The sequence below is a fragment of the Tachypleus tridentatus genome, chromosome 6 (genome assembly GCF_004210375.1).
Source record: "Tachypleus tridentatus isolate NWPU-2018 chromosome 6, ASM421037v1, whole genome shotgun sequence".
Taxonomy (NCBI): domain Eukaryota; kingdom Metazoa; phylum Arthropoda; class Merostomata; order Xiphosura; family Limulidae; genus Tachypleus; species Tachypleus tridentatus.
Genome location: NC_134830.1, coordinates 17,472,914 through 17,488,623, shown reverse-complemented (window position 1 = coordinate 17,488,623; position 15,710 = coordinate 17,472,914). Strand labels below are relative to the sequence as shown.

At 30.6% G+C, this 15,710-nt stretch overlaps 1 protein-coding gene across 2 annotated transcripts in view; it reads right to left on the bottom strand.

Moving 5' to 3' along the window:
• LOC143252011 (CWF19-like protein 2) overlaps window positions 1-15,710 on the bottom strand; it is a 55,414-nt gene continuing 39,704 nt past the window's right edge. For both annotated transcript variants that reach the window (XM_076503517.1, XM_076503518.1), the window contains exons 14-17: window positions 9,298-9,453; window positions 8,010-8,090; window positions 4,557-4,658; window positions 1-289 (exon numbers count right to left, since the gene is read on the bottom strand). In XM_076503517.1, the coding sequence (XP_076359632.1) occupies window positions 146-289; window positions 4,557-4,658; window positions 8,010-8,090; window positions 9,298-9,453 (483 nt within the window). In that variant the 3' untranslated portion in view covers window positions 1-145. The remainder of the gene's footprint in view (window positions 290-4,556; window positions 4,659-8,009; window positions 8,091-9,297; window positions 9,454-15,710) is intronic.

Genomic DNA, 15,710 nt, shown 5'->3' with positions numbered 1-15,710 from the left:
GAAGTTGTTAAGAAATGTTTAATACAATATATGATGTAATTTTTTCATATGCAATAAGAAATTTATCTACATTACTTTCAGTAATTTCCTCTATTGGTAAGTAAACAAACCACCTTCAAATCAGAGTACAACTTAATAATTCAAATTAATTCTTGTCTTTTTCAGTAAAGTCATATTTATTCCACCATTCAATGAATTGAAGAACTTTTTTCCTTTGATTTTCAAAGTTTTCTTTTTTAGGCTTTCTCCAAAGCTGAGGCTCCAGATCCAACATTCCCCCAATGATTTCCTGAATATAAAAGAGAGGCAAAATAAGTTGAATTACATCCAAGAAAAACGAGTTATTATTATAAACAGTAACATTTAAAATTATAACAAAAACAGTATAATTTAACAATAAAAAATATTCAAAGATACCACATCATTATACTGTTGGTCCTTTTTGTAAAAAAGAAGAAAATTCACTGATAAAGTCCCTAAATCAGTAGAAAAAATTAATAAAGGAAATAAAAAAGTTTTATACATATATATATATATAGTTTAAGGACAACAAGGGGCTTGTTTGTCCATCCAGGCAATCCAAGCCACTTAATAAAACTCCATGATAAAAACATTCAAAACAGCCCTTGTTATTCAAATATTTTTCAAGCTTTGCTTTAAAATCTCTCATATCAATGCATCCACCACATCTGAAAGGAGTTAATTCCACGAATCAACTATCCTGCTAGAAAAGTATAAACTTTCTTAACCGAAGATGACTCAAACCCTGCCAATATTTATAATTGTTTCCTCTAATCTTATCATCCTCACCATTAAGTATGAAACAAAAAGATGATGCATCAATATTATCCATTACCTTAAAATCTTAAACTCAATCAGGTCCCCTCTGAATCCTTTTTTCAAGAGAAAACAGTTTCACAGATTTTAACCTGTCATTGCATGATAACCTGTCCATTCCAGATATTCTAGTACCCTGTCTCTGAACTCTTTTAATATAGGGGGTCCAAGACTGAACTTAATAAAAGCTCTTAAGAGAAAGTAAGTGATGAGCTTTATGGCCTCTGTGTAGAAGATCCTGGATGGCTTGCCCTTTACAGTTGAAAATAATAGTCTGTGGTGAGTGGAAAGTCAACATGTATGAGAGACAGAGGAAGAAGAGACTTGGATTGAAGGCCCAATCCCACTCCTGAGAAGTTGAATGGCTCACTGATCTGTTGTGATTGGAGAATCTCTGTTGATAAGATCAAAATCACTCTTGTGTTCCAATGGATCATGGTACTGAAGCAGAATATCTGGAAACATGGAAGGGAGATGTAAATCATCCTATAAAAGAACTCTAGGACAGTATAGAAGCGAGTATAGAAAATTAAGAATAGAGAAGGGTCCCACCTACTCTAGCTTCCATGAATTCATGCAAATAGACTAAGAAAAGGAGCTCATCATAGATCCTTAAAGACCAATGGAAAATATTGAAGTCCCTCCAGTAAAGCATATCTTTTTAAAAGGTCTCAGCAATAAACTAACTATGACACTAAAGAGAGAGCAGAAGCTTATAACCTAACCAAAGTGTAAATCAATAAATGATTAAGATACTCCAAAATTTGAGAAAGGGATCTAAGATAGGCCTTAGACAACAGTTGCAAAAGAAAACTGTTTAAGTGACAGAAATATTCTGGAAAAATGAGATTTGTAACATCTTGTCTAGAGCCTCAAATAGTAAATAAAGCCTAACCTCAGAGAGTCCAAAAAAAAAAGAAAGAAGAGTGCATCAGACAATGGAAAACCAAAGCATTCTGATCCAATAAGCAAGGTGGACAATGCATGTTAGTACCATCCCTCAAATGATCTGCAAACCTTCAGGCATGCCCTGAAATGTTTGGAAAAGGCAGAAGGACCAGGTAGTCCAATGAACTAGTTTCTTCCAATAAAGTAAGTGAAGATTCATTAACCACAGGATAAATACTCAAAACATAACATACTAGAAATTACAAAAAAAACCAAAAAACACACACACAAGAGAGACAAGATGTCAATCTGAGGTTCATAAGTAACTATATGAGCAAAGAAAGATGCTGGAAAAATACAGTCTAAATTCTCACTGGTCCACCTCTGACCTTTTACAAAGTCTGCCTCAGAGCCAACAGAAGAAAAAACATCAAACCATATGTAAGAATCTACCCTTCTGTGTATAAGGAACTGTATGTCCTCTCTGTCTGAGATGTGAATTTGAATATTTTTGTTTGAAAACAATGTCACAAAATTCTTTTTTTTCAAGACAATCAACAGTAAACTCAGGCCCCATGAGAAGATCTAAAATAATTCAAAAAAAAATGTTGCAAATGTAGTATTAGTGCCAAAGATAAATCATCAATAACAACATAAGATAGTCTTCCTTATAAACTCTACTTAAAGCCTTTTCCCTTTGTAAACATCAACATACACCTAAATAGATTCAACCTCACTGTTGTTTTAATACTCTCAAATGTAACTCGCATTTAACAAATAAAGCTATTCCTTCCTCTCTTTTTGAGTATTTCATCCCTATTTAATAGCTTATAACCCTGTATTTCAAATACATTCCTATCATCAAAACTGTCTCCATCTAACCAGGTTTCAGTTATTCCCACTACACCAAAATCCCCTGTTCTAAATAGTACTCAAAGCTGTCTATTTTATTACTTATACTTCTAGCATTGCAATCATAACAACTAGGCTTATCATTAAAATGACTTCTGTACTTTGTCCCTATAATATATTTTTTTCTAAATTTAACATTTTCTTTATCATTCTGGTTCTCACCACTGTTTGGTTCTTCAAAGATTTGCCCAAAATAACTTTGGCATCCTTCATGATTTAAAAATATTTGCCCAAGTTAATTTGCCTGAATTTATATGCATTTTATCATATATTATAACCAATACTCTCTAGATGGTAATGGAAATGTTTTTGCTAATCTCTGCCACATTTATTCTGAATTATGTATCCAGTACTCTAGGTAGTAGAATATACTATTTTTCGGTAGGAGAATCATGTATTCTGTTTTTAACCTGTAAACCAGTTTTCTCTTCGTGTTTGTTCCATTTTTAGTTGCTTTCGTGTTGAAAGTGATATTGATTAGGATGAAAGTGAAAACAGCTTTTTTGGAAGTAAAACAACTATCTCAGAACAGACTTGTTTAGACAGTGACAATGATGCTGCTGCCTTATTATTATCTCAAGATTGGTTGCAAGCAGACACTCCTACACAACATTCTCCTTCTTTATCTGAGTTTAAATTTCATAGTGCTCTTTCATTGAATATCAGTATTGACCCAAATGGTGATATTTTGCAGTTTTTAAATATATTTTTTGAATGAATTAGTAAGTTTGATAACAACAGAAACAATTTTTTATGAAGATAAGAAAAGATCTTTTGTTTCATTTTTGATGAAGAGAAAACCCACTTGTATAGAAAATTATATATGTAAAAATGGCTGGTATGGGCAGAGAAAGCACTATGTAGAGGAGTGAACAACATTTCAACCTTCTTTGGGAACCTGACGATGACCGAAGAAGATTGAAACGTTGTTCGCTCCTCTACATAGTGCTTTCCTTACCCATACCAACTGTTTTTACATATATAATTTTTTTCATTTGTTAAAACACAAGCATAAGCTGCTAAACAAAACTTTTTCTGAACTCATTTCCTTGATCAACTCATCCTTTGACAGAATAAACAAGTTAGACTAGAGTTGTTTTTCAACTCTGAGGTTGCATATTTGGCAGAAAAAAAACTCATATATAGCAAAAAGACCTGGATGGGTCAGTTAAAGTATGTTGTCAAACAAACAGGGTCATGCAGATTCAGGATATTTCAAAAGTGTTTGTCACTGAAAAGTATTTGGGAACTACTGGGTTAAACTAGTGTCTTCTCTATATATATCTTACAAACTTTAGAACCATGATTACATAATTTTTAATAAAACTGCTATACTTTGGAGATTAATATTAGTTCTCTGATAAACAGTAAATGAAAAAAGACATATAAAATGTTTCACTCTTGAGGTACTCTTTTTTTTTTCATCATAATTTCTCTCACAGTGTGACGAGACTATATTTTCAATCATTCTGTTAAACACTTTAAGAGCAGAATCAAACAAAAGAAATTCAACATTTAAGTTTGCTTTTAAGAAAGTTTCAACTTTACTATAAATTTGAAAGCACTTGTACTGAACTCAAATATTTCTCTCATTTGAAATAATTTGTTCTAGCTGTTAATATTAATAAAGATTTAGCTGTAAAATAAGTTAAATTAGAAAAGTATTGTAGTTCAATTATGTCAGTGTAGAATAAATGAATAGTATTACTATAACCACCACTACAACAATCATGATGCCTTCACATCTAATTTCACGAACAATTAGAAGTTTGTTAGTTTTTTTTTTTTTTTACACATCAAAATTATTATTTGATTATACTTACTTACAATCTGTATTCAACTTTGGTTAACAACAGATAATTTACACATAAAATACATGTTGGTAAAACAGACATTATCTAAAGAGGAAAATATCTGACCTTGCCAAAGTAGGAGGGAAACAGATACTCATCTTCAATAACATGAGCAAATCCCCCTTGAAAACCAAAGTCAACACTAAAGTATGGGAGGCCTTTTGGAACCTACAAATAAAAGGAATGAATATTGTATTATACTCACTTATATAATGAAATATGTGATACAAAAATTTTGAACATATGCATAGTTGAAACATATTTACTAAAATTTTGATCACGATAATGGTTTTTAAGAACAGTATATAATGTTCAAACAACTCAAATGATCATTAAACAGTTTATTATTCCTTGTTATGCATAAGACTACGTAATAAAATTCTATTATTTATTTAAAAGTAGTGCCAATTCTGGTAAACTCCTGCAAGTAATACCTAGTTTGTGAAAAATCCAAGTTATTGTGATGAATATGAAGCTTTTATTATTTAACTGTCCTGGTTGGCCACTCTGACTGAACCTTTGTTGTTGTTAAATATCCCATAATTTTTCTTAAACATCATACAAATACAGTAAATTCAATGGCCCAATCAAGTAACTTAGAAATATGTTTATCATTCTTTTATTTTTTACTACTGTCAGATGTTCTATGTAAACCTATAAAATTAGGAATGATTCATGGGTATCATGCTAAACAAAAATATTAAATATCAAATGACATAAATTAACTGAACCTTATAAGAGCAAAATATTTCTACTACTGCAAGATTCATGTGATCACAGAGATGAGGTATGGGGCCAAGAACAACATGTTTAGCACTATATATTTAGTTCATGGCATACTTTCAATCATTTGACAATGAATGTCAATCATGTTAGATTTACTGCTGGAACAATAAGTCACAGCCCTTTCCCAGAAAGGATACTAATATAACCTGACTATTAAAGTGTAGAACCTTCAAAGAGAACTTTCAAAATTCTTCATGGAAATAGAAAAATTTGCCAGTCAGAGTATATAAAATAACATTATATCTGAAATCACGCTTCAAAATAATCAGAAAAAATACTCTTGTATACAAGACATAGCCTATAATTACAAAAGAGAACCTGCCAACACCAAAGTGAAAACCCACTGCAATGAGGCTTGTGGTATCTCTTAATACAATGAACATGATAAAAGCAACATCTAAAGTTGATTATGGCCCATAAACAAAATGTTCACAAGATTCTAGTAACACTTAGAAATCATTATTTGTATTTTTAATGAGAAGGATGATTCAAGAAACTGGGACCATGACAATCCCAACCACATACCCCTGTTAACAGATCTAGGTAATTTAATAAATTAATCAATATGATTAATTAATCATATAAATAAAATTATTAATAAGGTTTCAATTATATAGACTGTATGAAAATAATCGTCTAATAATGTTTATAATTATTACTACTTTTGATTATTTCAAGAACTGATTAATTGAAAGTACAAATAAATCAGATGTCATGTAAATAATAAAGTAACCAAAATCAGGTTTTATAAATTACTATTATTTCAATTATCCAAGAAGTTGAAATATTGCCATCAAACTTGTTCAACATGTGTTATGGCTGAGAGTATCTGTGATAATTTGTTGATCCTGATGAACTGCTAACTAGAAGGTAAGCAAATGGTTTAGTTGGCAGGAATCATTGCCAACCCTTTTTTTTTGCTTGTAGGTAGAATACTACTAACAGACCAATCGATTAGCAAGTATCCATAATCATCCAGCTCTTCCCTGTCACAACCTTGAATGCAGTTGCACTGGATTTCTGTCTTTGATTTGCTTAATTCTATCTGCCCAGACATCATTTACTGTGCATGTCACATGGATTTAGTGACTTACATTCAAAATTTTATTAAACTACTCTTTGTTTATGTTATACCAATTAAAATAGCATACAATTATAGTTAACACACCATATTGTAATAGTATACAAGTTTCAAGTTCTTAATTTTACAAGGCAATATTTAAAAAAAATCTCTAATTCCCCTAGTGTAACACATCTTCTTGAGACATGCTCTTTTCTCTATTTCATTTACCACCCTTCCAGTAAGTATGAAATTAAATATAAATTGCTCAGACAAACCATAATTTCTATTGCCTTGAATTATGTTTGGGTAAAGAGACAACAAATAAAATATCTTAATCCTCTTGCCACACCCACCTGTCACATGTTAATAATCCTCTCTCACATTTAATTCTGTCTTATCTGTAACTAATAGAAAGCCACTGTTTCATCTGTCAAATAAATGGTATTATATTACTTTATGTTCTGAACAGATAATTGTCAATTTCTCTTTTAGTACAAGCTTTGTTTCCATTGGAAAAATAATGACTAGTTTGGATGAATTTGTAATGGCCAGAAAAATTCTGGTAGGTAGAAGAAATAGCCTATTTTTTGCACATTATTACTATAACATGTTCTTTGGTGCATTATCTAATTAAATAAAAATTGTTTAGTGCATAACTACAATTAGTATAAAAAGTAGGGTTAAATGCCATCAACAGTCAACAGCAAAAAAGTAAGGACTTCATTTCTTGTTTTTCATGTTTATTCTTTATTTATTATTACAAAACTTACAGATATGTAAAAATTAAGGATCTCTGTAAGTTACTTAATGCTATATTAGGTAAGCTAAATAACAATAATATAATAAGAATGTTTCACCAAGCACACATGTGAGCAGCTTGAGGGTAGTGTAGTTCAATAGCGTAATGTGATTTGTAACTTCTAATGGTGAGAACAGTAGTTAGATGTGGTTCAATGGGCAGTAAAATAATAAAAATTAATTATAAATAGATATGTTTGTTATCAGTTTAAAGCAATTCAGGATAAACAAATGTAGTGTCACTTTACAATTTGAAATCATTCTAGAAAGAAAAACAGGGTAATTTATATTTATTTTATTTTTTTCTGGTAGTTACGTTTTGGTCACATTTGGTTAAACTGAACAACTTTGTATAGAGTTGGGATACAGCAAATAGCATATAAAATATAAAGTTTTACTGAAAACAAACATCTGAAATGTGTTTAAGAGGTATTAGTGATTATATAAATGAAATTTGAGATTTTTGAGATAAAAAAAAGTATTTTTAATCCTAACATGAAAATCTCTTTGCACTATTCAAAACTAATAGTATTCAAGTATGCCATATGAAATACTCCAGTTTTGGAAGCCTACATCCAGTTAGAGCAGATGATCTGTGGAAAATTTCTTATATGTATGTTTTAAAATTAACCTCACCATCTTTTAAAGAAGCTTTTTAGAATAGGTAAAATGTGTTAGACAGCAGTAAATAATCTTGGTCATAAGAACTAACATGATCAGTGATGAAGGAAATAATTCTGAAAACAGTAGAAGATTATTTTTAATTAGTGCAACAAACTCAGAGTATTTCAGACAAGTAAATATATTTTACTGCTACTACATACTTTCTGTAAAAGGTAAAAATAGCTGATAAGGAAATGAAGTCAACTCACAGAATGTCTGATATCCTTTTTGGAGAGATCCACTAATTTTTTATTCTGTGCCCATTCAGTCTCACATTCTAATATAGCTTTCTGAAAATATAGAGCATTATACAGATGAAAAAAATTATATTTAAACTATACAATTTTAATAGAAATATGTAAAAAAGTGTTATGTAATTTTTAGTTAAAATAAAAATTAAATATGAAATACTGTCCTAAACCCAAAAAATAATGATACACATATATCGAAAAATATACAAAAGTAATAAAGGAAGATGTAGTACAGTAACTACATCTACAGTAAGTACAGTTTACTACTGCTGAAAAATAAGGTATCTCAGCTGAAACGTTTTTTTTTTATCTTGAATGTTCCCTTTGTACTGCATGCAATACTCAGTATATTTATTCTCCTCATAAAACCAATGTTAATCTTACAGCACTCAAAAAGAAATTACAATACATTAACTTTTGCATATTCCAAAAAATTGTAACATTAACAATGAAATCTCTGAGTTTTATTCTATAGATATTTAATTTTGTTTTGTAACCAGTGTAAGAACATTGAAATGTATATTATGTATTGAATTTAAAATGTTTAAATAATTGTTTACTTGAATTTCATTCAACTAAGTCCTCTCTTTAAGAATTTGCAATCTCACTTTATTCTGATTTGAACCCTACGCACTATGTTATTACACAACCTACATTTATTTACATCATTGTTACATGTCATCACACACTTAACATTTATTTTCATCATTTTTATGCAGTAGTATTATGGTAACTATGGGCTTTTACCTAATCAATAATTCATACTATACTTTGATACTCTTCACTAGGTTACATGATGATTTACAGCTGAACATCTAATACAAACTTTGTCAAAGGTAAACAGATACATCATGCAAGACTATTAAACCATTACCTGAGAAGTGAGGGGCTTATATGTCTGTCATGGTACTCCTGAACATACTAGTGTTATCTAAGTAACTAATGATGAACCACAAAATCTTGTAGAATTGATTATACACTCTGACCCTTTGATGCTACTTGGTAAAGAATGTAGTACTTATAACTTCTATAAAAAAAAGGTTATTGTGTACATATAAATATAGTGAAAATTAGAAATGAAAAACCTGACTTCAACTGGATTTAAACTGCTATTAGAGGTTTTTTTAATTTTTAAAATTACATTACTTGATATTTCAACTTGAAACATGTAATTATCATTATCATTTTTAAAGACCCCAAAAATCTTAGAACAAGATAATTAACTTTGGTGCTACTGAAATATTACCTTAAAATAAATGGGTGCTGTGTCTCCCTCCTCAGTGGAAATTGGAACACACTCAATGCACATGTGAGGTTTGTGCTTTAGACGCATACTTGTCTCTAAGAAAACAACGTCTTTGTCCAAATCCTTAAACATCTTTGTTAGAGCCTTTCGAAACAGCTATTAGAAATACATATTTGAGTATCTTTAAAACAATAATTTGCTCTTATTAAATAAAAATTAATACAAATTACATAAAATGGTTTCAATTGAAAAAGAAAAAAAGAGGGTAAAATCAATTAACTCTGAAAAAACTGAAATGCATTCTATAAGAGAACCAGAATAAACCATTCTTTTATAGACAAAAGTTATAATTTTCATATTATGAAAATGCATTTCCAAAAGCTACTTACCACTCTTACAAAATTAGCTATTCTCATTCAGTGCTACCCTCTGTATGCAAGCTTTTCTTTATGCATGCCATAAGCCTTCTGCTCTCATTATTGCAATTCCAAGATTTCAACATGTTTCTCATGCAAAACATCATAACCAACAGAAACATGACATGCTCATGTAACTCCCTCTACACCTATATACTGAACTATCACTTCAGAGTTTGGCACCAAACGTCAGCACCAGAGAAATATGGGTAAGAAGGGTTAGAAGTGTGAGAGGAGGTTTATCAGAAATACAATTTAAGTTTCTGTGCACAGCTTCTCAACAGGAAAACATGGTATGTCATCATGCAGTTATGCATGTTCTCATGTTTTCTTATGAATTTTAGATGGGAGTTTCACAAGGCTGGTGTCATACAAATCTCCAAGGTAAAATAGTGCAACTTCATGAGGAAAATAGCTATTCTGTATATGGAGGCAAGTCATCATATCAGAAGTCAGTTTATTTGTCTGTCTATTCTAGGGTTATCTACACTAGCCATATTTACATTTGAAGTGGTAAACTTGAAGGTAGGCAACTGGTAACATCATCCATTGTCAACTTTTGGATTATGCTTTATCATGAAATAGCATGATTGACCCTCACATTATGCTACTCTCAATTCTGAAAAAGCAAGCACATTTGGTGATAGGTTTAGATTCCATAACCTGAAGAATGTGTGTCAAGCACGCTAAAAACTAGGCCATGCCATGCTCAAAAATTAGGTTTAAAAGAATAAAATTTAAATATTTTTAAAATAACTGTTATCACACCTTAAAATTCTATTTTTAAACCAAAAAATATTATTTATGCTGTGATATAAATTACCTTAAAAGAACACCTAAATTCTACAACCCTATGAGGATTCACATAAGAGAAGGTTATCAAGTGAATTTCTGTTCAAAACTATAAAAGGAGTTAGGAAAATGCACTTTGTGAACATATATCCTAAGGTCAGAAAAGATTAAGTGGTGGAAATCAAATGTGCTTCTAACTGAAATATAAAGATATTTACTATATTTAAAATAATTCAATGCAGTGAAGTAAAATTCCATGAAAACTAAAGGAAAATATCATTACACAAAATGTCCACATTTAAATCTTAATACTTTGAGTGCAGCTGCTTCAAATATACATAGAATTTTACTGAGCCATACATTATACACAGCACACTTGCATTCAACTGCTGGAGGGCAAACCATACCCTATATGGCAAATCAGTAGTCAATGGTTTCAAATAGTTTAAGTTCAGAGATCATTAACATTGACAAAATTATAAATATTAACAAACATTCAGTTTAGTATAATATATACATTTCCAAATTATCAATAATTTTCTATATTAGAAATTTCCACTGAAATTTTCCTTATAAAACATTCTACAACCTAATATGCATTATTTCATCATTGAAGATATAAAAGAATAAAACATTATTCTAACACATTTGAAAAGTTTAATACCAAATCTATAATGGAAACATCACACAGGAAATACATCAAATAAACTGTAGAACAATCTCAACATGTTTCAGGAGTTAGTGAACTTTATCAAATTAAACAACCAAGATCATTCCACATCTTTTTGTTAAAATATCCTACATACAGAAATACAACCAGTGTCATGGTCAGATAGATTATGGATTGTGAAAAACTTTCAATGAAAGTGCATGTCTCACAATATACCCAATACATTATAAATAATACCTTATTCTACAGGAAATTTATTAACCTTTCACATCCAGACCTGACTATTTTGTGCATGTCACATTTTTTTAGTGTTACATTCAAGATTTATTTAAATAACTTTATTATCAATGTACGTCAAAGAACCATGGCATGAAAACAGTTTAAAATTCAAAGTTTTTTATATTATTTATACATTTTTAACTCCCTAATTAAAAAAAATCTCATTGTTAATTTTTTTGGTTCATGTGATACATCTGTGTCTCAATTTCTCCATTATAGAACTTTCTAGCATCAAAAAAAAGGCTACTGCAGTTTACAACCAATATAAAAAACAAGCTTTACATAATCCCAAACAAAAATACAAGTTTTGCTAAAATAAAAAAGTCTGATACTTATTTAAGAGGCTTTATGGATTATTTACATAAAATTTGAAAATTTTCATAAGATAAAGAGTACTTTTAATCTTAACAGTAAAAACACTGCACTTGGAGAAATCAACACTCTGACTCTAAATAATTTTTAAAACACCGATTTTTTTTGTACAATGGATTTCTAATGTTTATTAAAAGCTTGCCAAATTTTGTGAAGATACTCAAAACATATTAAAAATTATAGTGTGGAAATTATGATGGTTACCTTGTGGTTATAGGGTTGGTCACATTGACTGACCTCACATGGAAAAAGTTATAGCATGATTACTTGTAGGTATTAGTCAAAGTAAATCCAAGAGATGAAGGCACAGAAATATCATATACCTCATCAAATATGCAACTATTGAAGACAGTGTAAGAATCTGTAACACGGAGTTGAAAAATTTGTTGGTAGTTACAGCTTGTTTCATATACAGCAATATTAGTAAATAATGAAACAATAACAAAACCTGTGTAAGAGGAGTCATTTCAACATCTGCACAGTTTGAATACATTAAGACAGGTTTTTGTTATTCCTTCAACTTCATTGTTATTTCAGATAAGAACAGAAAGTAATATAAAGACAAGTAATAGGCTTATAAGTTTTAGTTTAAATAATTAAAGGACTTCTACATGTCTTCCATCATTCACTATAATTTATCTAATTCTGTGTTCAAATTCTGAGAAAACATTTTCCAACACAACACTAGGAATTAATAACATACCATCACAAATCCAATATTTCAGTTTTTCAAGGTCTTTTGGCGTTTATGGTAGACTTGTGTTTTACAAAAAACCCCAAATATGAAACTTTACACATTAAATTGGGTGAATGAGAAAAACATTTGACAGGTCCTCTCATAACAATCCAGTGCTCCATAAGTTTGGTTTAAAAAAAATTTTAACAATTCAGAAAAATTGCATAGTGTTCTATCCTGTTGAAAAATAGTTCTTTGTAACAAATCAGGAGTTTCTTAGAGTTGTGGAATAAAGAATTTGTAGCACATGCAGATATGGATTTCAAGTAACAGCACTTATCAAAGAAATAAGAAAAGAATACAAATTAATACTAAAAAACAAAACTTACTAGTCTACTACTTGTATTTATATTCAATTTCTATTGTTATCTCAAATAACAATAGTTATTCAACTTTATTTCTGGTATATTTGTTTTCCAACCTGCTGTATTTGTCTATTTGATAAAAATGTGTTTGAATGGCTGACAGCATAGGTCTGGTAGAAAACTCAAATTTGGGAACTTGCTGGGGTAACTTGTTTAATCTCTGCTCGAGAGATGACACTACGAGGTCTGTTAAAAAAATACGCAGACTGTTTGAATTGCTCAGCTCCAGTTGGTTCCAGGGAAATCCGCTTGGTGTCGCTAGGTTCGCACAGATCGCCATTTCCCAATTACAGATATCTTCATTTGTGTATTAGATATGCGGTTTTAAGTGAAGTGCAATTTTTTCGTTTGGCAGATTTCAGAATGAATGACCTGAAGGAGCAACGACTTGCTGTGACATTTTGTGCTAAACTTGGAAAATCTGCAACTGAAACTTTTGCTATGCTTAACAAGATACTCAAACATACTACCTACAGAAATAGGTTTGTGACTCAAACATAACATCACCGTAAGCCGATGTTGCTATGAAGCGTACAGCATGTTTCAAGTGGCATGAATGTTTTAAGGATGGTCGACAGTCCATTGAAGATGATGAGCGTCCTGGACGTCCTTCCAAGTCAATTGACGACCCACACGTCGACAAAATCAACACCCTGGTGCGGGCAAATCGACATCTGACTGTCAGGGAGCTTGCTGAAGAGTGTGGTATATCAGTTGGATCTTGTTACGATTTTGACCAAAAAATTAAAGATGCACCGCGTTGCTGCGAAATTTGTGCCCATTCAGCCCTCAGAACTCGTGAGGTTTTGGCCAAACACTCGATCACTGTTCTTCCCCACCCCCCTACTCACCTGACCTTGCTCCTTGTGATTTTGTCTTGTTCCCCAAACTCAAAAGACCCTTGAAAGGAAGAAGATTTGAGACTATTCCCGAGATTAAGGCAAATGCGACGAAGGAGCTGGAGGACATTACAAAAGAAGCGTACCAGGACTGTTTCAACAAGTGGAAACACCGTTAGAATAAGTGTGTGCTTTGGGGAGGAGAGTACTTTGAAGGGGTCCCAGACCTGTAACTTCTAAATAAAGTACATTTTGTTTTATGACGTCAGTCCGTGTATTTTTTGAACAGCCCTCGTATGTCACATGAAACCTTAATAAGTTAAAACCTTTAAGAATAAATAATTGAAAAACATTTCAACATATTTTGCAAATTTGGAAAGGGACAACTGTGCAATGGCATTTTAAGGTGCTATTTAAGAAAGTTGTACCTTTATTTAGTGAAAAACACTACCATCTTGTATCACAAGCAGTAAAGGATACTCAGGGCAAGAGGCTTAACAGCAGAAACTATCCAATCAGTACTATCATGTTTAATCTATATTTAAGCCCATTATAATACTTTGGTTTAGAATATTCAAACTTGCTATGTTTTCAAATAATGGTGTATGTTAATTTTTTCTTTTTTTAATTTAGTAAATAAAATATATGGAAATAAACCCCAAAAGCAGTATTTCTTTTAACCCTGTCAACCTGGGTATCTTTTATTGCTATGACAAAGTTTAAGTATCTTACATTAAACATTTTATTGAACTACTTTTTGTGTACATTATACCAATCAGAATAGTATAAAATCTTAGCTAATAATCTGTATTTTAATAGCATATAACTTTTAAGTTTTTATTCTACTAGCAAATATTTTTTAAAAATCCTGAATTTCCTCTAGGGTGACACATTTTCTCTTAGCATGTCATCATTCATATGTTATCTACCATTCCTCAAAAAAGTACGAAATTAAACATAAATTACTCTCTATAAAATTGTCATTGCTCAGATAAACCACATTTATCATAGTCTTCAACTCTGTTTGGTTACAGAGCTATCAAATAGAAAATCAAATGCTTCCTGTCACACCTACTCTTTCATAATTCATTAATAGTTCACTATTATGTTTAATGATATATTACCTATGACCAATAGAAACTAAAGGTTTTCATCTCTCAAATGATGTGTGATATACCTTTATGCTCTGAAAGGTTAAATGTCATTTTCACTCAAAGTACAAAAATCATTCCTGTGAGAAATCAATGACTAGCTTGGATGAATTTGTGACAGCCATTGTCACAGAATTAGAAAGCCAGATAATTTTTGAGAGGTAAGGGAATTTGTCAATGTTTTGCTTGTTATTAGTCTATATTGTTTAGAGCATTGTTTAATTAAGTAAAAATTATTAATTGCAATACAATGAGTAGTATAAAATATTAGTTACCTCTCTTCAACAACTGAGAGCAAAAAAAAAGATTGGATAAGTATTTTATTTCTTGTTTTTCATGTTTATTCTCTATGTATAATTATAAAAGCAAATAAAATGTAAATATAAGAATATTTTAAGGTTAGTTAAGATTTGATTATGTAAAACAAATAATAATAATATAATAAAAATGTTTCAAATAATGTTTGTATTAGTTGTAGTAGCTTGAGGGTAATGTAAATTCGATAGCATAACTTAAGCTGCATGTGTCTTGAGTGATTTAGAACTTATGGTGTGAACACTAGTCAGTCATTGTTCAAAGGGCAATATAACAATAAAATTTAATTATGAATGCACGCTTACTGGCACGAACTTAGAGATACTAAGGATAAACATACGTAGTTTCATATTAAAATATGAAGTCACTCTAAAAAGAAAAAAGAATAATTTAGATTTATTTCTATTTTTTCTTTGGTGGTTAAGAGGTTGGTTAAATTTACCAATCTTGTTTTGAATTAGGGTAGAGAAAATACTAG